We start from the raw sequence: 27,487 nt of genomic DNA on the forward strand, positions 1-27,487 counted from the left end.
TGCTTTTGATCATTCAGTCATCTTGCTTACATTTACATTAAAGAGGCACTTGTAGGTCAGACAAATATAACATAACAGTTATAATGAAATAACCACAAATGTCTTTTCTGTGCTCACAGCATTATCAGTTTTATTCAACCCCCAAGTGACATTCAATCTTAGTACTTAGTACAGCATCCTTTTACAGTTATAACAGCTTTTAAACATGAAGCATAGCTTGACACAAGTGTCTTGCAGCGATCTACGGGTATCTTCGCCCATTCTTCATGGGCAAAGGCCTCCAGTTCAGTCACATTCTTAGGCTTGCGCACTGCAACTGCTTTCTTTAAGTCCCACCAGAGGTTCTCAATCGGATTTAAGTCTGGTGACTGCGATGGCCACTCCAAAATGTTCCAGCCTTTCCTCTGCAACCATGCTCTAGTGGACTTGGAGGTATGCTTGGGATCATTGTCCTGTTGAAAGGTCCAACGTCTCCCAAGCCTCAGGTGTGTGACGGACTGCATCACGTTTCCATCCAATATCTCCTGGTACTGAAGAGAATTCATGGTACCTTGCACACGCTGAAGCTTCCCTGTACCTGCAGAAGCAAAACAGCCCCAAAGCATGATTGACCCTCCACCATGCTTCACAGTAGGCAAGGTGTTCTTTTCATCATAGGCCTTGTTCTTCCTCCTCCAAACATAGCGTTGATCCATGGGCCCAAACAGTTCTAATTTTGTTTCATCAGTCCACAGAACACTATCCCACAACTTTTGTGGTTTGTCCACATGGCTTTTGGCATACTGCAGTCGACTCTTCTTATTCTTTGGAGACAGCAAGGGGGTACGCCTGGGAGTTCTGGCACGGAGGCCTTCATTACGCAGTGTGCGTCTTATTGTCTGGGCTGAAACTTCTGTACCCACATCTGACAAATCTTTTCTCAGTTCCTCAGCAGTCACACGGGGACTTCTCTCCACTCTACGCTTCAGGTAGCGCACAGCAGTCGAAGTCAGCATCTTCTTTCTGCCACGACCAGGTAGCGTTTCAACAGTGCCCTTTGCCTTGAATTTGCGAATGATGCTTCCTAAGGTGTCTCTTGGTATGTTTAACATCTTTGCAATCTTCTTATAGCCATTGCCCTTCCTGTGAAGAGAAATCACCTCTTCTCTTGTCTTCCTGGACCATTCTCTTGCCTTCACCATGTTTGTAACCACACCAGTAAATGTCTAGAAGGAGCTGAGTATCACAGTCATTTTAAAGCTGCCTAATTGGTGCTTATTATGCTTGATTGCTGCTCGGTGACATCCACAGGTGTTTTCAATACCTGATGGAAAGCACCTGTATGAACCTCTGTTCTTCAGAGTGGTAGTCTTTAAGGGGTTGAATAATTGTGGCAATGAAGAAACCACATAAGAACCATTTACTACTGTATTACATAAACAATTGATGTCATTTTAGTTGCATTTGGGTAGTTACAACGTCCTTGTAGGATTTGATTCTGAATACAATTCCAAATGTACACTATAGTCCCTAAACCCCTTTACAGCATTGGGGGTTGAATAATTTTGGCCACAACTGTAAAGTAGATTAAATAGCATATAGAAAGAATTGTAAAGTGTTGTTTCTACCTCATATATTTTTAACTTGCTTTTGAAGGTTGGAGCAGGTGTGAGCCTCCCTGGTGTGCTGGCTGCAAAGTGTGCTGCTAATGTAATATTATCGGATTCAGCAGCTATGCCACAGTGCATACAGAATTGTTCTAGGAGCTGCAGACAGAATCATCTATTGGGAGTACCGGTCATAGGACTGACGTGGGGTGAGATATCACCTGATCTCTTGGACCTTCCTCCTATCGACATAGTGCTGGGATCTGATGTCTTCTATGAACCAAAGGGTAAAGCTGCAAAGCCAAACTCAAAAGAAAAATGTATTCAGCTATGTATAAGAAAAATGTCCTGCTAACGAGCAACTGTACCTAGACAAATATGTAGCATATTTACTGAACTCAGGAAAATTCTTGCCTTGGTGTCATGCTGATACTTTGGCATCAGTTTTTTAAAGTCTATTTCCAGGTTTCAACCATTTTGGGTTAATTCTACTTTATATTTGTTACATGTTACCATTTACTTAGCATAACTTAAAAAAATAGTTAAATTATTTCAGGGGTTTCCCTTTTCTAAAGTTTTTTCCTGCTATGTAATATTAAGGACAGGGCTAGATAGTTGATGTTTACCATATTTAAAGCTCAGCTTTTTTAATTTTGGGCGATACAGCAACATACACATTAGTTATGTGAAACTGTGTGTCTATTACCTAACAAGTGTCTACTTCTGCTAAATATTTCTCACTGTATCAATGAACTTCCAGAACTCACCAGCGCCTTGAGCTTCAGTGGCTGACAGTACTTGTAGTTTATTCATTCACAGGATACTGTGAATGAATGACTTGGGCGTGTGGGCCTCTGTCACAGGCACGAGAGGGAAAGCATGCTGAACATGTTACACCCTAAATACGAGTGTGACTTGTAACATGTTCAGAAATGGGAACCCAGACTTTAACTGCTGCCTTGGTTTCATAGGAAAGCTGTGACATCCGCCCGTCCCTTTCTGCTGTGTCTGCCACTCATAGGACTAATCTTAGTCCTGTGAGTGGACTACAATCCCACAGTGCATTGTGTCCTGTGAATAAGTAGCACAGCAGTTGAATGACAGGACCTACTCCACTAATTTTCAGAACACAGCACAGTGTGGGGTTATAGTAAGATGAGGTCTGTGAATGGCTAAGAGCAGAAGGGGACAGTCGTTCCAAATTCAAATGTGATAGTTGCTATGGGGGGGGGGGGTCAGCTTGCAGCCATGTTACATGTTACTCCCTAAAAATGGGTGTAACATGTATCATGGCGTGTTGGAGGTTTGCCTTTAAATGATCAGTTAGGATTGTACCTGGGTTAATATCCATAAGCAGAATCCATTCCAGTCTAACAGTCCTACATAACCACTATAGCAGGTTGCATGCCAAGGGAAAGATATGATTTAGAAAAGTTTTTCAAACTCTTGCCAGAGTACCATTAAAGTGGAAGTAAAGACTAATATAAGGTAGCTTAAAAATGTTGCCTCCTTCTTCCACCCACCTATGTTGCAAACAATTTATAAAAGAGACCAGAGTAAAGAGTTTTTTCTATTCAGCTTGGGTGCAGTTTTGCAATCCAGAAATCAGTGGCTTCCCTGTGTCCCAGAGTGACAACAAGGCTAAATTCACAGACACTGACTTCCATTGCCCCTTGTTGTCAGTGCTCCCTCCCACCCACTACAGCAGCTGCTTACTGATGCAGGAAAGCTGCTGCGTCTGGATCAAATGACCACAAAGAATAGGTGAAAGGTGGGAAGAAGGTTGGAAAAAGAGCGAGGATTATGCACGAGCTACTATCTAGCTGATGTTGCATCAATAATTTCTCAGCACGGTAGCTGATGAAATAGGGACATAAAGATAATAAAGATACATAAATGTAGTAGTTCCAAATGTTCAGTTCCAAAAGCTAATAAAAGCCAAGAGACTGGGCACACCAAAGCAAGTACTATGGCTCTGTACCTGGGAACCTCTCTGCTGCAAATAAACACAGTATTTAAAATATTGGATAGTGCCACTGGCAGAGCCCAGTGCCAAAATGCATATTTCATGGTAGTCCTGCAGTCTTCAGTCCAGCAGGGTCATGGTACGGCCTTCAAGGCGGCACCAAAGATTAACCAATCCAGATAGCTTGCATAGTGAGCTGAGCTCAGCAGCACTTAGATTGAAGAAAAAATATCTTGAAAAAAAGGCTACCAAAAAACATAAAAAGGGCAAACTTTTCATCCTCCTATGACACCTGCAAAAAACTAATACATGCTGGAAGTGGAAGAGGTTATACATGGCTGGGCAATGGTTTTTATTTGCCAGTGTCCAAATCCTTAAGAATACAGTATGACCCATTTGTATCAGAATAACTACCGATTCTGTGTCCCTTAATGAACAGTAAAATTATTCAAGTGCAATATTTTACACCTGCCTGACTAAAAAGGAAAATAATTTTTTGAAAATGTTAGTCCTGAGCATAATAAAGTAATGTGTACAAAATCACTATAAGCCTTTATTCTACATCCCTGCCTGCTGGAAGCTGCCATTGTCTAATTTACCTGTCTGCTGGAAGCTGCCATTGTCTAATTTACCTGTCTGCTGGAAGCTGCCATTGTCTAATTTACCTGTCTGCTGGAAGCTGCCATTGTCTGACTTACACACTGCATATTAGTCTGTCACCTCACTTGCACTGATAATGAACAAGTGCCCTACTGCTCTGAAATTATCATGCTGGTTGTGAGTCAGACAATGGCAACATCATCAGAAAAGCAAATAGCATGACAAAAGATACATTTTAAAAAGGCGTTTTCCATTATAAGAGTTTATGTAAAATAATTGTACTGGTATATTTATTTTACTTTTTATTGTAATATTTAGAATGATGTAAAATAACCAGTGTTGTATGGAGTTTGTGTGTGCTGTATAAGTAACCGTTTGTTAAACTACACTGTATCCTAATAGTTTGAATTCATTTGTAGATTTTGAAGACATTATAGTAACTGTTCGGTTTATAATGGAAAGAAATCCCAAGGCTGAATTCTGGACAACCTATCAAGTTAGAAGGTGCTTTGCTGGTTAAAGATGTTGGTCTGTTAAAGGCTAAATCCACCTTTTGCAAATAAATAAATAATGCACCCATATAAAAAAAAGCATTAATTACTTATTTTTACACAAAGGCCTTGAAAGCAATGAAGCTGAGACTGGAGGAAATGTCAATAGACTACATTTGTGCTCCATTGAGAACTATGAGCCCCTTTGCCACGGGAAGGTGGGACTTGTAGTTTTTGATTTCACATATTCCAATAAATGAATGGCAGGTCTCTGCAGGCTGGTCCATGCACAGTCGCACAGATTTAAAATGTGACAGAACCCCCCCCCCCATCTGTACCTAAATATGGGTGTAACCTAAAACATACTCAAAAAGGTGGAGTTGGTCTTTAAGATTCTATTCTATTCTAATGCTGTATTTTAAAATCAGGTACACAGACCCATGGGATGGCATTTGTCAAAAGTCTGTCTATAGAAATATATCAGATGCCGGATGCACCAAATTCTGTATAAACAGAGAAAAAAGGGAATTCTGAAATTGGTCATATTAGAACTATATATCTAGTACTATGGTAGGACAGCGTCCAATATCATGATGTACAGACAGTTTTAGAAAACCGACAGCCATAGTCCTAAAGTGACACTAAACTCTGTTGTAAAGTAGAACTTTAATCAGAAACTTAAGTCCTGCTAGATCACTTCAGGCTGGCCCCTTTTGCAGGTATAGCTATGTAAAACATTAAAAATGAGCGCCTATACTGTTTAAAATCCAGTAATGTACTGTCTCACCCTTCTCTGCACATGCTCAGTTGCTCTCTATTTTTTTGGCACTGTGCCAAAAATGTAGAGGTCGATCTGCTGTCAGCCAAAGATTTATTACTGCTCAGGGACTTTGGGATTCAGCAAAACAGCAGCCTCAAGCAAGAAGAAACAGGAGCAATGCTAGAGGCAATTTACAGCATAATTATCAATGTGGAATGTACTGTATGTTCCTTGCTAAAGAACATCATTTTTTATCAAGTTGCTATAGGTAAAATTCTGCTTTAAGAAATAAAAAAAACCCTATTTAAGTATGTATTCTTAACTCAAAGTACCTTTTTGTTGCTCTCAGGCTTCTCCAAATCACCAAATTACTTTTTTCTTTTTTTTTTTTTGCTGCTGTGATCCAAGTTTCTCTTAGTGGCTACATTCGTTCTCCATGGCACCAATGTATATAGGAAAGTAGCCACTCTCACTTGTTCACTCTTGAGAAGGCCTATGGACTAGGGGGTTTGTAGTGTGCATAGAACAGTGTACATGACTACATGTGCACTGCTTGCCACAGCCTGAACAAACTTTCACTTTTGACTTGTCTATGGAAGGGAAAATTTGGTATAACATTTGGGAGTTTGTATTTAAACCCAAAACATTCTTTTTTTTTTTCTTTTTTTTTTCTTTTTTAGTTTAAGGTAGAGAGCGAGGGGTTTGTAGTTCCCTGATACGAAAGGCCATAAATTGGGCTTTGCCTAGTGTGGCCAGCCAGCAGAAACACAGAAAGGGATGTCTTTATAGTACAATTCCACAAGGATTTAAAAACTATAGTGATGCTCCTGTAAAAGTTCTCAAACTTTCAATATTCACAGTGCCATCTGTTTGATAATATAGTGTATGCAGCCCTCAAAATTTCCACTTGCCCGCTCGCATTGGGTGAGCGTAAATAACGTGGCGGCGAGCAGTGTTAGGACTAGGGGTGGGTGGGAGAGGACCGATCTCCCTGTTTGGCTTTCAATGAAACAGCTGAAAGCCGTGGGAGGGAGAGGAGGAGACGTGGCTTCCAGCTGCTTCATTGAAAGCCATACAGGGAGATCAGTCCTTGTAACTGCCCCCACCGCTGCACTGATCATCCCTGATCCTTCAGTTTCTTTGCGGGCTTCCCCTGTGTGCTCCTGAGTGCCCAGCCCCTCCCCACATCCTCCGCACCAATAGGAAAGGAGAGGAGTCAGGCTGGATCAGCTCTGCCTCCCCCTGTGCCCTCCCACACTCCAGTATGTGTCGCGCAGAAGAGGATGTGTGGACAGGAAATTGAATATAGAGCAGCCAGCAGCTTTGTGATGCTTCTGACTGAACATGTGATCCAGGAACCATCCATGTGAGTCCAACCTTCCTTTCTTCTACCCCTTCCGTCCCTTCTTTTCCTTTACTTCCTTCCTCCATTACTTCCTTTCCTTCTTTTCCTCCCTCCCCTCCTTCTTTCCTTTCCCTTCCTTCCTTTCTTCCCCTTCCTTCCCCTTCCTTCCTTCTCCTTTCTTCCCCTTCCTTCCTTCTCCTTTCTTCCCCTTCCTTCCTCCCTTCCTTCCTTCCTTCCTTTCTTCCTTCCTTCCTTCCCCTTCTTTCCTTCCTTTCTTCCCCTTCCTTCCTTTCTTCCCCTTCCTTCCTTCTTCCTTCCTCCCCTCCCTTTTTTCCTTCCTTCATTCTGCATAACACATTTAACAGAGTGCAAAATCTGGTGCAGCTCTGCAGAGAAACCAATCAGCTTCCAGGTTTTATTGTCAAAGCTTAATTGAACAAGCTAAAGTTAGAAGCTGATTGGCTACCATGCACAGCTGCACCAGATTCAGAGTGCACAAGTTTTAGTAAATCTCCCCCAATATATTATCCATTATTTGGTAAAACATAAAAGAGGTAGTGCTGAGTAAATAGATGTCTAGCATTTTCACCCTTAAAACTATGCCCCCCCATGAAACAGCATAAACTTTGTCTATGAGCAACACTTTGAAAGCCTTTACAGGGCATCAGTTTAGAGTTGATTGTGAAGTATAGCCCTACAATTATTGCTCTCATCTATCTGGCATGTGTGGCAATATCCAATATGTGTACCGCAATTGTCATTTTTTTACATGAGCTTTTAGGTGCATGGAGACTTTAACACATTTTTTGGCAGTTTTTTAAAATGTACTTGTATTTTTCGCTCCATAAGACACACCTGACCATAAGATGCACCTAGATGTTAGAGGAGGAAAAACAAGAAAAAATAAATTCTGAACCAATGGACTGCAGATATAGTACAGGAATTGACCAGAGACTGCAGACATAGTACAGGAGATGACCAGAGACAGGTACCTGCTCCCACTTCCATAGAGTTGTCCCCCCCCCCCCTCGTTGTCCCACCAGAGTATGGGGCCATACACAAAGCACAGTGCTTCTCGCGCATGCGCAGTGGGCACCCGGTTGTGAAGCCAGGGAGAGAAGACGGCCAATGTAAGCAGGACACCACTGGACCAAGGAACAGGTAGGGTGGAGGAGCGGGTTCTTCTGCACAGTAGAGCTGAGCGGCTGGCCTGGTATTCTAACACGGCGGCGGCGACGGGGAGTACCAGGCCGGCCACTCCACAAGACGCACAGACATTTTCCCCAATTTTGTGGGGTAAAAAAGTGCGTCTTATGGAGCGAAAAATTTGGTAACTTTATTGCTATCCTATGTGACAACATAATGGGCATGACAGGTCTTTCTTAACCACTTGAGCACCTGAGGATTTACCCCCCTTAATGACCAGGCCTTTTTTTGCTGTTTGGCGCTGCGCTAATTCAAATGATAATTGCGCGGTCATGCAATGCTGTACCCAAACAAAATTTACGTCCTTTTTTTCACACAAATAGAGCTTTCTTTTGGTGGTATTTGATCACCTGTGCGCTTTTTATTTTTTGCGCTATAATTAAAAAAAACACGAAAATTTTGAAAAAAAACAATATTTTCTACTTTCAGCTATAAAAAATATATCGTAAACTCAAAGTTAGTCACAAATTTAAGCCAAAATGTATTCTGCTACATGTTTTGGTAAAAAAAAATCCTGTGCATTAGCGGGCAAACTGGCGCTATCTGGGAGGGGCGCTAACACTATCGGAAGTCATCAGTGACACTAATACAGTGATCAGTAAAAATCTGTTCACTGTAATCAATGACACTGGTGACAGGGCAGTAAAAGGGGTTAACTGGGGGGGGGGGGGAGGGGTCGATCAAGGGGTTAAATGGGATTTCTGGTGCACTAGCGGGCAAAATGGCGCTATCTGGGAGGAGCGCTAACACTATCGGAAGTCACCAGCGACACTGATACAGTGATCAGTAAAAATCGGTTCACTGATCAGTGACACTGGTGACAGGGCAGTGAAGAGGTTAACTGGGGGGGGGCGACTAAGGGGTTAAACGGGATTACTGGTGTACTGGCGGGCAATCTGGCGCTATCTGGGAGGGGCGCTAACACTATCGGAAGTCGCCAGCGACACTGATACAGTGATCAGTAAAAATCGGTTCACTGATCAGTGACACTGGTGACAGGGCAGTGAAGGGGTTAACTGGGGGGGAGATTAAGGGGTTAAATGGGATTACTGGTGTACTAGCGGGCAATCTGGCGCTATCTGGGAGGGGAGCTAACACTATCAGAAGTCGCCAGCGACACTGATACAGCGATCAGTAAAAATTGGTTCACTGATCAGTGACACTGGTGACAGGGCAGTGAAGGGGTTAACTGGGGGGGGGGGGGCGATCAAGGGGTTAAACGGGACTATTGGTGTACTGGCGGGCAATCTGGCGCTATCTGGGAGGGGCGCTAACACTATCGGAAGTCGCCAGCGACACTGATACAGTGATCAGTAAAAATCGGTTCACTGATCAGTGACACTGGTGACAGGGCAGTGAAGGGGTTAACGGGGGGGGGGGGAGATTAAGGGGTTAAATGGGATTACTGGTGTACTAGCGGGCAAAATGGCGCTATCTGGTTGGGGCGCTAACGCTATCGGAAGTCGCCAGCGACACTGATACAGTGATCAGTAAAAATCGCTTCACTGATCAGTTACACTGGTGACAGGGCAGTGAAGGGGTTAACTGGGGGGGGGGGGGCGATCAGGGGGTTAAATGTGACCTAGGTGTGTTCTAACTGTTAGTGTAGTGCTTTGTACTCACTTTTACTGTGTCTTCTTCTCTGTCTGGAACGGAATGTGTCCAGGCAGAGAAGAATGACATCATATCCTGTCCTGTGTAAATGTCAACACAGGACAGGATAGGACAGGGACCGATCATCTGATTTCAGCTAGACATCACTGGCTGAAATCTAATGATTGATCCCTCCAGGATCGAATCGTGTCACCCGCGGGTCGGCGGGAGTGCGCGCGCGCGCGCCCCCTGCCGGCGAGAACGGCGGGAGTGCGGAACCCGTTTTAAAACGTGGTTTTGCGCCTGAGTGCCGCCCTGCACACGTATATATACAGTGGCAGGGCGGCAAGCGGTTAAGAAGACATCAGGGATCTTTCAGACCCCTAATGTCACCTCTGGACCACACTGAAGCTGATCAAGTACCTTCCAGGATGTGTGGAAGTGATCAGGTGGCTTTACAGATGCCTGAACCACTTTTAACAGAGAGCAAACAGTCAACTTGACAGGTGAAAGCCTTACATCAATGACAGTGAGGATCTTCAATCTAGTGGCAGCTAACTTGACAGGTTTCCTTTGAAGAAAATTCTCTACAGCTACAGTATTTCCATTGTGTACAGTAAGACCATGCTTTACAACTCTGAAAACTGTTCTTTCACAGGCCCAGCTGGCCAGGCCACTTATCAAAACAAATACCTATTTAGCATATGACTGAGACACAGGCATTCCTGTCACCACATCCACCTTCTTCTCTAAATATATTTTGCAGACATACTTCCAATCATATAAATAACTAATAACCAACAACACAATCATTCCATTTTTGTGACTCCAAAACTGCCAATGTTCTGAGACACCAAAAGTGTTGTTTTTAATGAAACTAAAATATTAGGGCTTAATGACATTCAACACTGGGTTGGCAAACCACAGCCTGCATAAATCTTTCTGTAGCAAGGAACCGAATTTATGTTGTGACATAATTCGTTTTTTTGGGGGTTTTTTTTAGAATTGTGTAGATAAGGCATATATTAGAACCATGCAACTAAAATCATTAATATTTGTCTACAGTGAGGACTGGTCGATTGAAGCTCTGCTCTCCAAATGGAATCTCAAATGTACCAACGTTCCACTGAAAATGTTCGATGCTGATAAGGAATGCTTGGCTGAATCCAACCTTCCAGGGCGGCATAGTATTCAAATGATGATTGTCACATTAGATATGGATAAGTTAGACTGATCTTCTAAAAAGCTGACTATATATGGACTAATGTAGTAGATGGAGAAGTTCAACTTTGTTTCTGAAGATCTGCGAGAACACTGCCTGAAAAATGAAAAGGGTCATTAAGAAGCTCAAAATTTGTTAACATTTAAGATACTTATTTTTTACTTATGTTTCTATTTCTATTAATTGGATTGTTCTTCCTCCAATTTCAGTAAAATGTCATGTTTTATAGTCCATTTTTCCATAGTTTTTATTTAAAGCTGCATTCAGAAGTAGTATGTAAGCTCAAAACTTCATATTCCTAATATGTGCCTGCATGTACAGTGAGGCAAAAAAGTATTTAGTCAGCCACCAATTGTGCAAGTTCTCCCACTTAAAAAGATGAGAGAGGCCTATAATTGGCATCATAGGTAGACCTCAACTATGAGAGACAAAATGAGAAAAAAAATCCAGACAATCACATTGGCTGATTTGGAAAGAATTTATTTGCAAATTATGGTGGAAAATAAGTATTTGGTCACCTACAAACAAGCAAGATTTCTGGCTCTCACAGACCTGTACCTTCTTCTTTAAGAGGCTCCTCTGTCCTGCACTCATTACCTGTATCAATGGCACCTGTTTGAACTTGTTATCAGTATAAAAGACACCTGTCCACAACCTCAAACAGTCACACTCCAAACTCCACTATGGTGAAGACCAGAGAGCTGTCGAAGGACACCAGAAACAAAATTGTAGACCTGCACCAGGCTGGGAAGACTGAATCTGCAATAGGCAAGCAGCTTGGTGTGAACAAATCAACTGTTGGAGCAATAATTAGAAAATGGAAGACATACAAGACCACTGAATCTCCCTCGATCTGGGGCTCCACACAAGATCTCACCCCGTGGGGTCAAAATGATCACAAGAACGGTGAGCAAAGATCCCAGGATCACAGGGGGGGACCTAGTGAATGACCTGCAGAGAGCTGGGACCAACGTAACAAAGGCTACCATCAGTAACACACTACGTCGCCAGGGACTCGGATCCTGCAGTGCCAGACATGTCCCCCTGCTTAAGCCAGTACATGTCCGGGCCCGTCTGAAGTTTGCTAGAGAGCATTTGGATGATCCAGAAGAGGATTGGGAGAATGTCATATGGTCAGATGAAACCAAAATAGAACTGTTTGGTAGAAACACAACTCGTCATCTGTGGAGGAGAGAGAATGCTGAGTTGCATCCAAAGAACACCATACCTACTGTGAAGCATGGGGGTGGCAACATCATGCTTTGGGGCTGTTTATCTGCAAAGGGACCAGGATGACTGATCCATGTACAGGACAGAATGAATGGGGCCATGTATCGTGAGATGTTGAGTGCAAACCTCCTTCCATCAGCAAGGGCATTGAAGATGAAACGTGGCTGGGTCTTCCAACATGACAATGATCCCAAACATACCGCCCGGGCAACGAAGGAGTGGCTTCGTAAGAAGCATTTCGAGGTCCTGGAGTGGCTTAGCCAGTCTCCACATCTCAACCCCATAGAAAACCTTTGGAGGGAGTTGAAAGTCCGTGTTGCCCAGCGACAGCCCCAAAACATCACTGCTCTAGAGGAGATCTGCATGGAGGAATGGGCCAACATACCAGCAACAGTGTGTGCCAACCTTGTGAAGACTTACAGGAAACATTTGACCTCTGTCATTGCCAACAAAAGGATATATAACAAAGTATTGAGATGAACTTTTCATATTGACCAAATACTTATTTTCCACCATAATTTGCAAATAAATTCTTTCCAAATCAGCCAATGTGATTGTCTGGATTTGTTTTCTCATTTTGTCTCTCATAGTTGAGGTCTACCTATGATGCCAATTACAGGCCTCTCTCATCTTTGTAAGTGGGAGAACTTGCAGAATTGGTGGCTGACTAAATACTTTTTTGCCCCACTGTACTTGTATGAATAAGTATACTGTTTTCTTTGTATTGCTTCCTTTGTTTCAAATCCCTGGTGCTGCTGCCAGCCCCCTCTGCTTTCCTATTAAAAACTAACTATGCTAGGCATAAGAGCACTGGCTGTGCTGGGAACTCAGCCTGCTCTCCTCCTATGATAAGGCTTGTGCTGACACCCCCCTTCCCCCACCATAGTTGCCAACAGTCCCAAAATGCCCAAGACAGTCATGGTGATATGACAGATGTCCTGTTCAGAGCTTGTCCTGGGCAGAATCCTGAAAATTAAGCTCTGTCACGGACAGCAGAGAGTTGCTGGTACACTGTATGGCAAAACAGAGTTGCGGCCCCCGGGTAATCACAGACACACTCAGAGATCCCTCTTTCAGGAAGTCAAGTGGTGCCTGCCTGTGTTTGCGGATTGGTCAGTACCTCCTTCACTAGCAGCTAATCGGGCAGCACTCTCTGGGAATCACAGAGTCTCCAACTGAGAACATCAGTGAGAGGCGGAGCCTGCTAGACGCAGTTTGATTGGGCAGGTCTCGGGGAAGGGGTGCAGCTGGCCCTCTTTTACTGGTGCATGTGAAGCTCAGGCTGCAGAGACTATGGGAGAGCAACAGGGGAAGGAGGTAAGTTAGTGCTGTGGAGGCCACTGATACATGCAATTGATTCACTGGAGCCATGCAAATATCAGTCAGTGGTGAAATCCAGAATTAAAGCTTATTACTGCAAATATCTGGATTTGTTAGGTACTCTATTACAGATGAAAGTTCGGGGTAAGTGTTGGGTGATCCTTTTAAACTCCCTTAAGCTTGTTTGACAATATTACTATGAAAGTGTCTTCCTCTATCATTAACAAATGCTCAATCCACAAAATCCCTTAAAACTGCACAATTTGCACAACTATGTGTCCTACTGGGCTTCATCAGACAGAATACCCCAACTACAGATACCAATTATGCGATTAGTATGTTTCAGACTATGGTTTAGGCCCCTTTCATATGGCAGACTCCATCAGTGAATCTGCTTGCTTAGTGGGGATCTGTCCACTCATCCCCGATAAGCAGGTAGATGATAGGTCTGTGTCTGCCCTGCTTATGCAGAGCGGACACAGACACAGCCTGCTTTTCCTCTATGGGCTGTTGGATGTAAATGGACCGTCCGTCCATTTACACCAGACTATCATCCAGTACCATGTGACCTGCGGTGACTAATCACAGCAGGCCACATGACCGTTGTATACAATGGATGGCTTTCTTTCATGAGGTCCATTGTATACAAGTGTTTCTAGCTGTGACTGGTCACAGTGATCACATGCACAGGCTGGGCCAATCACAGCCCATCTGTGTCATGTGATCAGCTGTGGCCAATCACAGCTAATCACAACAAAAAAGCCTGAATGAATTAATTTCATTCAGTTAAATGCATGCAATCAAATTGTGTAAAAAAAAAAAACTGATCCCTTCCACAAAGTAGTATAATGCTACTATGGTAACATTATACTACTTTGGGCATAGTGTAATATGAAAAATTTTTTTAAAAAAAAGAGAAATAAATGTAATAAAAAATTGAAAAAATTTTTTTTTTTCGTTTTGTCACCAGTCAGTGTCCCTGATCACTGCCACGCCAGTTATATGATGAAACTGTACTGCACTGGTGACAGTATATTAAAAAACAAATTGTGAACTTTTTTTTAATTTCTTCATTTTCCAAAAAATTATGACAAAAAAATTACAACTTCAGAAAACTCAGCATGCCTCTTATGAAATACGTCAGACTGTCTGCTTTGCAAAATGGGTTCATTTGGGGGATATCTGTACTGTTCTGACATTTTTGGGCCTGAAGAAATTAGATTGGCTGTCAGTACTTCAGGATTGGTGAATATTCAGATATATCCCATAGTTTGTGAACTCTATAACTTTTCTACAGACTAAATAATAAATACTAATTTGGGTTATTTTCACCAAAGAAATGTAGCAGAATACATCTTGGCCTAAATGTATGAAGAACAATTATTTATTTGCAAACTTTTATAACAGAAACAAAAAAAAACGTTTTTTTTTTCTTCAAAATTTTCGGTCTTTTTTTGTTAATTTAGCAAAAAATAAAAACCCCAGCGGTGATTATATACCACCAAAAGAAAGCTCTAGTTGTATGATCAAAATGCTAAAAACTTAGTTTGGTTACAGTGCTGCATGACCGCGCAATTGTCATTCAAAGCGTGCGAGTGAAAAGTGTCCTGGGCAGGAAGCGGGTAAAAGTGCCCGGTATTGAAGTGTTTAACATTACCGCATTCTGCACTATGTAATCCATCTCAGACTCTAACCACAACCACTTTAAGCCACTCCAAATATTTAGCGTAATTTAAACCATGATCACTTTACGCTGCACTGTGCAACACATTTTTCTTTCTCCTCCTTGTAGAACCACGCCCATGATAAATGAATGCTCAGCCACTAATTAAAGTAATGCTCCGCCTACAGTAGATTTCTGGACACACAGAAAAAAAGGTGTCCCTAAAAAGACACTTTTGTTTGAAATGATGGCTCTGCACAGCCATTTACTGAGATCAGTGTGCTGCTATTTCTCCTCCTCCAGCTTTTATGCGGCTGAGAACAGAGGGGATGTGATCCCTTGGAAAAAAAGTGTGTATTATGTTTTTTTATATCTATTCACAAATGACAAATGGGGCAATGACACATTGTTTCAAAGGACCTGAGAGGGCTGAATGGAATATCTGAAGTCTATGCAGTTACAGAGGAAGGTTGGAGTTGAGAAAATGATGAGGGGGCTGATAGCTGAACTCTACCCTGTAGCCCTTACAGATTACCTTCTCTTCTAACAACCCCTCCCCACCACCCAATGTTGGGGTTTGCCTTGATGTGACAGAAGGCTTGTGCAAGGATTTGGCAGACATTGTGCCCTAGACCCTGTATGTGGACTGCAAAGCTTAGATACCCTGGATGTAGACGGTGCAGGAGTAGAAAAACAAAAGGGATGTTTCTTAACAAGCAATGATAGAAGATTGTTCCTTAGGCTTCTTCCACTAAGGAAGGTAAGGCAGGTGGTCTTTCCAGCGTTAGCATCCTTGATGGTGTTTAGAGTAAATTCAAAAAAACATGCAGATAAGACATTTCTTAGATAAATGTTCAGCAGTCCAGCACTTTAAACTGTCCACTGCATTTGTACATATACAGTAGAAGCCCCAAGAAACCTACAGCAGCCTGTCACAACAATGGATTAAAGCTGACACCATTTGCTGCAAATATTCTGTGATCAAGGGATCAACCGTAGCAGTGGAAAGAGCTTTTAGCCCTCATTCAGACCTTAGCAATTTTAAACATGTTTCTAGAAGTGCTTCACTAGAATTCCAGATATCCATGTTATTCTATTGTGCCAATTCCCATCTATGCAATATGATTAGAGATGAGCGAATCGAACATGACGAAGTGGAATTCGTTCCGAAGATTTGGAAAAATTCTATTCGCGACGAATCCGAAGATTAGCAAACTTCGGATGCACGAATCGAATTTTCCCAAAAATGGCGGCGACATGTGTGGTGACGGAGAAAATGGACAGAGAAGATGGGGCGGGGATCTCTGGGAAGGCGCGCAGACAAGGCGCGCTGACCCATAATGCATTCATGACATGTGATCGCATTAGCCAATCAGCAGCCAGCCAGCACTGTGTAATGGTGGAGCTATAAATCGCGGCCATCTTAGAATTCTCCATTAGCCTCCGGTCATTCAAGAGAGACAGACCTGTGTGTATTAAGGGACAGAGTTAGGGCCACAGAGACTTTAGGGCCACAGAATCGTTACTCAGGGACACAGAATCGTTACTCAGGGACACAGAATCGTTACTTAGGGCCACAGCTATCAAAGAATCGAAAATTTAAAGTGACATACACCCTTTTTTTTTTTGGTGGCTGTCGTGCACAGTTGGTGCTGCAGTTTGCCGATTGTGCAAAATAAACTGACTTTCTGCTTCACAACCACTATTGTACGTTCAAAGAGTTAAATCCATTTACACGCCGGCTGGCGGTAATATTTTTTGGGTGATTAGTGCATTCCAGTAACACAAACGTACAGTTTCCAGCCAACGGCAAGCTGCAATTGACCGATTGTGTACAATAAACTGACTTTCTGCTTCACAACCACTATTGTACGTTCAAAGAGTTAGATCCATTTACACGCCGGGTGGCGGTAATATTTTTTGGGTGATTAGTGCATTCCAGTGACATAAACGTACAGTTTCCAGCCAACGGCAAGCTGCAATTGACCGATTGTGCTAAATAAACTGACTTTCTGCTTCACAACCACTATTGTACGTTCAAAGAGTTAAATCCATATACACGCCGGGTGGCGGTAATATTTTTTGGGTGATTAGTGCATTCCAGTGACATAAACGTACAGTTTCCAGCCAACGGCAAGCTGCAATTGACCGATTGTGCTAAATAAACTGACTTTCTGCTTCACAACCACTATTGTACGTTCAAGGAGTTAGATCCATTTACACGCCAGGTGGCGGTAATATTTTTTGGGTGATTAGTGCATTCCAGTGACATAAACGTACAGTTTCCAGCCAACGGCAAGCTGCAATTGACCGATTGTGCTTAATAAACTGACTTTCTGCTTCACAACCACTATTGTACGTTCAAAGAGTTAAATCCATTTACACGCCGGCTGGCAGTAATATTTTTTGGGTGATTAGTGCATTCCAGTGACATAAACGTACAGTTTCCAGCCAACGGCAAGCTGCAATTGACCGATTGTGTACAATAAACTGACTTTCTGCTTCACAACCACTATTGTACGTTCAAAGAGTTAAATCCATTTACACGCCGGCTGGCGGTAATATTTTTTGGGTGATTAGTGCATTCCAGTGACCTAAACGTACAGTTTCCAGCCAATGGCAAGCTGCAATTGACCGATTGTGTACAATAAACTGACTTTCTGCTTCACAACCACTATTGTACGTTCAAAGAGTTAAATCCATATACACGCCGGGAGGCGGTAATATTTTTTGGGTGATTAGTGCATTCCAGTGACATAAACGTACAGTTTACAGCCAACGGCAAGCTGCAATTGACCGATTGTGCTAAATAAACTGACTTTCTGCTTCACAACCACTATTGTACGTTCAAAGAGTTAAATCCGGTTTTATTTTTGGGGTGTTTATTGAATTAAAGAGTATGTCAGACAACACGCAGAGGAGGCAATGTTTCAGGAGCGAGCAGACGTGGCAGCAGAGGAAGGGGTCGAGGCAGCACTAGTCGCAGCCAGAGGCCAGTGCTCCCGGTGTCATCCAGCGGTCGTGTCTCCACCGACAACCCTGCCGTCATCGATTGGTTGACTCGGTCGTCTTCCTCTTCCCAGGTCACCTCTGACACCTACAGCCAACGGTCGGTGGGTACGTCAGACACAACCATTAGTTGGCATGGCCCGGGAGCAAGCCCACTGAAATCACGTGTCCTTGACCTGCCCCTGTCCTTTGGTGTTCCCTCACCAAGCGAAGTATCGCATGCTGTGGGCTCAGCCCCACTGTACAGTGAGGAAGAGCTAACAGAGGGCGGTCAGGAACGGGGGGAGACATCCGCCTCTTCAGCAGCCAGGCGAAGAAGTACTGGCGAGGAGAGTGGCTCGGTAGCCGGTCTAGAGACAGGTCTGTCTCCTGACCCACACGCAGCCGAGGGGGCTAGTAGTGACGCGGAGACCCTAATTGATGATGATGAGGCTGATCGCACTTGGCAGCCTCGTCGTCATCAGGCTATTGCTTCCGCATCATCAGGAGAAGAGGGTGCCAGCTTGCCAGCGAGCAAAACAGTCGGTGGGTTGCCCAGGAGGCAGCAGGGTCGCAGCAGTGTCAGTGGAGCCAAACGGCCACGGAGTAGAGCACCAGCTCCACTGCAGCCTACCACCACGGCCAGTAGTGGTGCCGGTGTGCACGGAGGAAGTAGCAGTCAGCCAGTGAGGAGTAGCGGGGGCAAAGTTTCCTACTCGGCGGTGTGGCAATTTTTCGTCAAGCCGCCCGAGGAAGTAATCGTAGCCGTATGTCGACTATGTGGCCAGAAAGTCAAGCGTGGCCAGGGGGCCAATGTTGGGACTACAGCGTTGCGTCAGCATATGCAGCGTCGCCATTCGGTGGCCTGGGAAAACCGTGATAAAGATACGGCGGTTCTGCCTGCCCCAGCCCCCGCTCCATCACCCGCTCCGTTACTTGCTCCGTCACCCGACATCAATCGCCCTCTATCAGCCAGTCAAGGCTCCAACACCTCTGCTGAGGGGAGTTGTCGCTCGTTGGCATCTTCCGCTCGTTCAGATGCTCCTTCTCCTGCTACTCCTCTTCACGGATTCCGTCAGCAGTCTTTCTTGGAATCCGTTTCCAAGAGACAACAGTTTGCGAGCACGCACCCGACAGTGCAGAAGCTGAACGTCCTCCTGTCCAAGTTGCTGGTGCTGCAGTCCCTCCCTTTCCAAGTGGTGGACTCAGCACCTTTCCGAGAAATGATGGCTTGTGCCGAGCCGCAGTGGAGAGTGCCAAGCCGGCATTTCTTCACCAAAAAGGCAGTGCCAGCCCTGCATTCACATGTAGAAGAGATGGTGGGCCTGTCTTTGAGCATGTCGGTCTCTGCCAAAGTGCACGGCAGCGCCGACGTGTGGAGCTGTAACTACGGTCAGGGACAGTACATGTCATTTACGGCCCACTGGGTGAACGTGGTGCCGGCACAGCCGCACCAGCAACTTGGACAGGTCACGCCGCTTTTGCCTCCACGTTTGCACGTCCTTGGTCCAGCAAAGATGTCCGCCTCTACCACCTCTTCTTCCGCCGTGTCCTCAGCCGCCACCCCCGTGCCAAGTCCCATTACCCGACCGGCATATCACATGTGCAGGGCGCAACGGTGTCACGCTGTGCTGCACCTGGTATGCCTTGGCGAACGTAGTCACACAGGGGAGGAACTTCTCAGTGTAATGAACAGAGAAATCGACAGATGGCTGTCTCCGCGCAAACTGAAAATCGGAACCATGTTGACCGACAACGGAAAGAACATGGTGTCTGCTCTGCGTCAAGGAAGGTTGTGCCATGCGCCATGCATGGCTCACGTGTTCAATCTGGTTGTCAAGCGGTTCCTAAAATCCACCATCCCACTGCAAGACATCCTTAAAATGTCACGTAAACTTTGCATGCATTTCAGCCATTCCTACACCGCAAAGCACACCCTCCTTGAGCTGCAGTGGCAGAACGGAATTCCACAGCATCGCCTGATCTGCGACGTTGCAACAAGGTGGAATTCAACCCTACATATGTTAGACCGCCTTTACAAACAGCGAAAGGCCATCACCGATTTCCTGATGTTACAAGCGGATAAAGGTACTCCCCTGTGTAACTTAGATGTCAGCCATTAAATATACAAAAGATGAATAGTGAGCGCTCTCATAAATGTCAGCAGCTAGAACACTTTAGACAACCATAATGCCTCAAATACAAACAATCAGTTTCAAAACAATAGAGTGCAGCGCTTAAAAAAGATGAAAAGTCAATAAGGTGATAGTACAATATCCACAGTGGTAAACTGTAGATACACGAATTCCCACGGCCTCCACTCTGTCAGAATAACAGAAATGCGCACTCACCGGAAAACGCATGGGTTATGCGCATGTGTGATCATGCATCACAAGCAATAGGTACATCAGAAGCCAGGCATCTCCCTCACGGTAGGTCATCACAGACTCCTAAGATAGGTCCGGGGGTCCCCTTAAGGTCAGCCAGGTACTTCAGGAAAAAACCTCGTCTCAGGATGGCAAAGTGCTTATTCTATGGGAGTGAAAGCTCCAGGCAGGAGCCCCAAAAAACAGATGCCCAAAATAGTGTAGTATGTCCAAAAAACGAGTTTTTATTATTAGAACAATAGGGCAGTATGCAAGTAGTATATCATGTATAAATTATAATACAGCAGTACTGACCCCAGTGATGGTGACCGCCGAGCCTCCTCGTGGCTCCGGCGGTGGAATGACGTCACGCTCTGCACAGTTCCTCCTTAGGCCTTTCGTGCTAAAGGCACATCATCAGAGGGGAGACTGTACAGGAGCGTGACCGACGCCAGTGTCAGAAATAGGGAAATCGGCACATGCGCAGTGAGCCGCGGCCATTTTCCCGGAGAAAGTAAGCACTGCGCATGCGCGAGCACGGCAGCGCCATTTTGCCGTGGATCCGCGATCTATCGCATAGTAAAGGAGGAGACAGAGAAGTCTCGATACACAGAACCCCAGTACCAATTACTGACTATGCCACAGACCCCAGGGGATTTACTATATCACTATATCCCTGACTAGAGTGGAAGTGCAAAAACCATAGCAGTACAAGTGCAAAAAAAATTAAAATATTCCATGGGGTACAAAGGTCCCCTCAGTGAGTGGCATATGATTTTATTAACGGACCACGGCAAGATGAAGAATATAAATGCATACATATTACAAACTTTAGTCATAAAGGACGCAAATGCAAAGACAAAAGGATTAAAACATCAGAGACTGTTATTAAAAATATTAATAAATTGGAATTAAATTTAATATTAAAAATTAAAAATTAAAATTAAATCTGGCGAACAGCATATATAGTATCATGCTGCCAGATCCAATCAGGGTGTCAAATTACTGTCCCTTAATGAATAAGTATAGTGAATCGGGGTAAAAAGAGGTAAAAAAACCCGAAAAACTTCTAAAATCAAACTAATAGGAATTAAAACCACATAGTCCTTCCTATACCCGTCTCCTAAATGAGGGGGTAAAAACGGGACTGGAGGACATTTAATCATAAAAAAGGCTAAAAAATGAGTCAGGGTAGATGAGTGACAATACCAGATCATAAGCTGTTATACACATGGGAAAAATGTCCCACGTGCTGAAAATGAAAGAACATACTAAAAGTATGACCAATAAAGAACATAGGATAGAAATGAGCTCAAATATCATGAGATGATAATATGGAAAATAAAGAACACGTCAATGGTTAGCAATAAAGCAGTTGACGTCTACCTCAATATTATGACCTAAGGGGTGTAAGGTATGTAGCTCAAACACCCATTTGGTTTCAGCTTGGGAAACTGCCCTTGTCTTATTAATACCCCTCCAATGGTTACCGATGACATCGATGCCTATAAATTTCAACGAAGAAGGGTCATTATTATGGTGAAGGCGGTAATGATTCGATAATGAGTGCTCCCTGAAACCCTTCTTGATATTAGAAACATGTTCGCGTAGCCGATCACGCAGACGTCTTGTTGTTCTGCCTATGTACTGTTTGCGACAGGGACACTGTAGCAAATATACCACAAATTTGCTCTGACAGGAAATGAAATGCTTGATATTATAAGTTCTGCCAGTAACTGACGATTGAAATGTGTCGACTCTCCTTTTTCTTGTATTGTCACATTTACAAATGATGCACCTATTACAGGGGTGAAACCCTTTTAGATCATTAAACAAAGATATATTATTGGGAGGATCAACAACATTTGGAGCAATCATATGCCTAACAGCGGTTGCCTTCCGAAATACAATTTCCGGTTTCTCCGGTAGAATTGCTGTTAAAACTGGGTCCATTTTTAAAATACCCCAATTATCATTCATAATTTTATTGATGGTCTTATATTGGGTCGAAAAAGATGTAATGAAGGGGCAGATTTTCTTTTGATTATTCCTTGGTATATCCATCAACATATTGTTTCTGTTCATTTGCGCCACTATCCTAATAGTGTGATCAAGAGTAGCCTCACTATATCCTTTCTCTAGAAACCTTTGTTTTAAAATATTGGCCTGTACATGAAAAGTCCCATCATCTGTGCAATTACGCCTGATCCTCATCATCTGTCCTTTTGGAATATTGGACAGCCATTTAGGATGATGACAACTCCCTAGAGGGATGAAACTATTGCGATCTGTCGATTTGAAGAATGATTTAGTAGTAATCCTACCCATGTGATTGACAAGTGTTAAATCTAAGAAATTAATCTCTTCACGACTATAAACATATGAGAGTTTAATGTTGAGAGTATTATTGTTTAATGAGTTAAAAAAGTTTTTAAGAGACTCCTCCTCCCCATTCCAAAAAAGCAGGATATCATCAATATATCTTTTATAAAATAACAACTCTGGCCACTCTCTGGCAAAAATGAGATCCTCCTCCCACCGGGCCATAAATAAGTTTGCCAGACTAGGGGCAAACTTTGCCCCCATTGCCACGCCTCTGATCTGCAGGTAGTAATCTTTGTTGAACCAAAAATAGTTCCTAAACATTGCAAATTCTAATAAATCTAAAATAAAACCCTTCTGGGTGACAGGTAGGGAGCTGTAATGTGTTAAAAAGAAATCAGCTGCTTCCATACCATCATGATGACTAATATTTGAATACAGAGAAGCGACATCAGCTGTTACTAAAAAGGTATCGGGAGAAGTGACTAAGGAACTGACCTCGTTTAAAACCTGTTTAGTGTCTTTCAAATACGCTGCAGTTTGTAAAACAAGTGGCTGGAGAAAAAAGTCCACATATTCACCGATCCTAGAGCACAAAGAACCAATACCGCTTATTATTGGCCTCCCCGGTGGTTTAATGGGGTCTTTATGAACCTTCGGTAATATATATAAGACTGGTAACTTAGGTGCTGATGGACATAAGTAGGACTTCTCTTTTTTATTTAGAATCCCTACTTCATACCCCTTATTGATGATAATTTTAAGAGAACGTTTATACTCTACTTTGGGATCCTTAAGTAAACGGACATATGTGGTATTATCACTCAGAATTTGGTTGACCTCATTGATGTAGTCTTCTTTGTTAAGAACAACCACACCTCCACCCTTATCGGCTGGTCTTATTACCAGATTCTTCCTTTCTATTAGTGATTTAATGGCTTTTGTATCACCTGATCTATCAAAAGATCTTTTATAAGGTATTTCTCTCAAATCCTTCAGGACCTTGTCTCTGAATAAATTCACGTACGTGTGAGTCTGTGGGGGAGGGTTATAGGTAGATGCATTATGTAAATTGGAGTGAGTGTATTTATCAATCGGAACATCCTTAGTGATAGGATTATTCGCGAAATACCTCTTCAGGGACAATTGTCGTGCAAACTTGTGTATATCCATATAGGTTTCAAATTTATTCAAATTCTTTGATGGAGCATATTTCAATCCTTTGTCTAGCAAGTGAAGCTCTTTCTCTGTGAGACTAGTTCCACTAAGGTTAAAGATACCCTGTGCCTTTACACCCTCCTTTTCTTGGGAGTGTCCATTTGTTCTCTTCCCTCCTCTCTTTCCCCTCCTGTGTCCCTTCTTTTGCGTGTGGTACTTACCCCTAAAAAAGGCTGCCGGGGATAATTGGTAGTTTGTTGGTAATGATCAGGATATTGTTGCTGATTATAATAATAATCCGAATTGGGTGGTGGCCCAAAATTATTATTATAAGGTATATTATTCTTATTGTTATTGTGATTGGCTGGTCTTGATCGGGAATTATCCTGTTTGGGTTGATGGTAGGTGCCTTTGTTGTAGTTTTTTACCCCTTTGTTGTTCCTGGGGGATGAGTATTGTTTCTTATGTTGCCCTTTAAACTGTTGGGGTTGGTACTGATCATGATTATGAGAACCAGAAGGGTAATTACTCCCATACGGCCTTTCCCATTTATTGTAAGGGTAAGGGTGATGATTTCTAGATGGAGTGTTAGTGGTATTTGGAGTGGTTAGTGGTATAGATGTCAGCCATTGGCAGCTCATGCGTGACACCTGCTGCTTGCTCAGGCCCTTTGAGGAGGCCACGCTATTCGTGAGTCGGCAGGACTATGGGATGAATCAATTGAAGCTGCTTCCGCTCCGCCACTCTGCCATTGGACTCTTGATAGTCGTCTCCCCACGCTGCTGCTGGGGGGACTTTTTAACATAGGCCTCTGTATGGCCTTTAATTGAAGCTGCTTACGCTCCGCCACTCTGCCATGGGCCTCTTGGGTATCCCAGAAGCTGCTCAGCGGGTCAGGGCAATAAAGCTCCCGGTTCGCAGGTTGTTCCGTCTTATGGATGGAAGTACGACGGTATATGATCTTCTTCGCACCCACGGCATCACCTCATAGAATCTCTGCATTGCATCTGCAATCACAACGCTGACTTCCCGGATCGCCACTCAGCCATTGGACTCTTGATAGTCGTCTCCCCACACTGCTGCTGGGGGGACTTTTTAACCTAGGCCTGTGTATGGCCTTCAATTGAAGCTGCTTCCGCTCCGCCACTCTGCCATTGGACTCTTGATAGTCGTCTCCCCACGCTGCTGCTGGGGGGACTTTTTAACATAGGCCTCTGTATGGCCTTTAATTGAAGCTGCTTACGCTCCGCCACTCTGCCATGGGCCTCTTGGGTATCCCAGAAGCTGCTCAGCGGGTCAGGGCAATAAAGCTCCCGGTTCGCAGGTTGTTCCGTCTTATGGATGGAAGTACAACGGTATATGATCTTCTTCGCACCCACGGCATTACTTCGTAGAATTTCTGCATTGCATCTGCAATCACAACGCTGACTTCCCGGATCGCCACTCAGCCATTGGACTCTTGATAGTCGTCTCCCCACACTGCTGCTGGGGGGACTTTTTAACCTAGGCCTGTGTATGGCCTTCAATTGAAGCTGCTTCCGCTCCGCCACTCTGCCATTGGACTCTTGATAGTCGTCTCCCCACGCTGCTGCTGGGGGGACTTTTTAACCTAGGCCTGTGTATGGCCTTCAATTGAAGCTGCTTCTGCTCCGCCACTCTGCCATTGGACTCTTGATAGTCGTCTCCCCACACTGCTGCTGGGGGGACTTTTTAACATAGGCCTCTGTATGGCCTTCAATTTAAGCTGCTTACGCTTCGCCACTCTGCCATGGGCCCCTGTACCGCCTCCTCTTGCTGCTGCCAGGTCCAGAGTGTGTCATGGGTCCCTGTACGGCCTCCCATTGCTGCTGTCTCCATCGCCACACTCTGCCATGTGCCACTTTCAGGTCTCCTCACACTGCTGGTGGGTTCCATTTTGTCATAGGGTGCTGTATGGCCTCCCATTGCTGCTGCCTCCACCGCCACACTGTGGCTCCACACTCTGGTTTTGGCCCCGTGACTGCCCAAATGAGTGAAGTGTGCGGTGATTCTAAGATCGACGGCACTCATCTGCATGTCATACTGACTGACAGTATTATTTCTCTTCCCCAGCAGACTCCAAGGGCATTTAAATTAAAGGTACAGTGTTCTGCACTAATATAAAGGCTCTCTGAAGCCTAGAAACACCCTTTTTATAAGTTAAATTCGCAGCGAATATATTCGGCTCGAAGCGAATTTATTCGGCGAATTCGGCGAATCAGCCGAACCGAATTTTTGAATAATTCGCTCATCTCTAAATATGATGTTCCTAGAGCACGACCTTGTGTTTTTTTTCCACTTTATATTGCATACCATACAGCAAGGATGTATGAACATGGTTAATAAGGTATGAGGGATATACAACAATTGTAGGTGTATATACCATGCCTTGAAAAAGTATTTATACCCCTTGAAATGTTCCACATTTTGTCATGTTACAACCAATAACGTAAATGTATTTTATTGGGATTTTATGTTATAGACCAACACAATGTGGCACATAATTGTAAAGTGGAAGGAAAATGAGAAATAGTTTTCAAAATGTTTTACAAATAAATATCTGAAAAGTGTGTGAATTTGTATTCAGCCCCCCTATACTTTGATACCCCTAACTAAAATCTAGTTGAAACAATTGCCTTCAGAAGTCACCTAGTCAGTAAATAGAGTCCACCTGTGTGTAATTTAATCTCAGTATAAATACAGCTGTTCTGTGAAGCCCTCAGAGGTTTGTTAGAGAACATTAGGGAACAAACAGCATCATGAAGGCCAAGGAACACACCAGACAGGTCAGGGATAAAATTGTGGAGAAGTTTAAAGCAGGGTTAGGTTATGAAAAAATATCCCAAGCTTTGAACATTTCACGGAGCACTGTTCAATCCATCATCCGAAAATGGAGTATGGCACAACTGCAAAAATATCAAGCCATGGCTATTCACCTAAACTGACAGGCCGGGCAAGGAGAGCATTGATCACAGAAGCAGCCAAGAGGCCCATGGTAACTCTGGAGGAGCTGCAGAGATTCACAGCTCAAGTGGGAGAATCTGTCCACAGGACAACTATTAGTCATGCACTCCTCAAATCTGGCCTTTATGGAAGCGTGGCAAGAAGAAAGCCATTGTTGAAAGAAAGCCATAAGCAGTCCCGTTTGCAGTTTGCGAGAAGCCATGTGGGGAGGTCAGCAAACGTGGTAGAAGGTACTCTGGTCAGTTGAGACCAAAACTGAACCTTTTGGCCTAAAAGCAAAACAGTGTGTGGTGGAAAACTAACACTGCACATCACCCTGAACACATCATCCCCACCGTGAAACATGGTGGGGGCAACATCATGTTGTGGGGATGCTTTTCTTCAGCAGCAACAGGGACGCTGGTCAGAGTTGATGGGAAGATGGATGGAGCCAAATGCAGGGCAATCTTAAAAGAAAACCTGTTAGTCTGCAAAAGACGAGACTGGGACGGAAGTTCACCTTTCAGCCGGACAACGACCCGAAACATACAGCCAGAGCTACAATGGAATGGTTTAAATCAAATCATATTCATGTGTCAGAATAGCCCAGTTAAAGTCCAGACCTAAATCCAATTGAGAATCTGTGGCAAGACTTGCAAATTGCTGTCCATTGTGAGCACTGCATTAAAAACAGGCATGATTCTGTCTCA

At 43.8% G+C, this 27,487-nt stretch overlaps 1 protein-coding gene across 4 annotated transcripts in view; it reads left to right on the forward strand.

The window, feature by feature from the left end:
- METTL23 (methyltransferase 23, arginine) overlaps positions 1–10,997 on the forward strand; it is a 28,803-nt gene extending 17,806 nt beyond the window's left edge. For all 4 annotated transcript variants that reach the window (XM_089682666.1, XM_089682668.1, XM_089682667.1 and 1 more), the window contains 3 exons: positions 1,636–1,873; positions 4,572–4,656; positions 10,613–10,997. In XM_089682666.1, the coding sequence (XP_089538792.1) occupies positions 1,636–1,873; positions 4,572–4,656; positions 10,613–10,781 (492 nt within the window). In that variant the 3' untranslated portion in view covers positions 10,782–10,997. The remainder of the gene's footprint in view (positions 1–1,635; positions 1,874–4,571; positions 4,657–10,612) is intronic.
- Positions 10,998–27,487: the final 16,490 nt, after the last annotated feature.

Source organism: Staurois parvus, unplaced genomic scaffold (assembly GCF_062004578.1).
Source record: "Staurois parvus isolate SC_StPar_1 unplaced genomic scaffold, SC_StPar_1.0 ptg000293l, whole genome shotgun sequence".
In the NCBI taxonomy this organism is placed as follows: Eukaryota; Metazoa; Chordata; class Amphibia; order Anura; family Ranidae; genus Staurois; species Staurois parvus.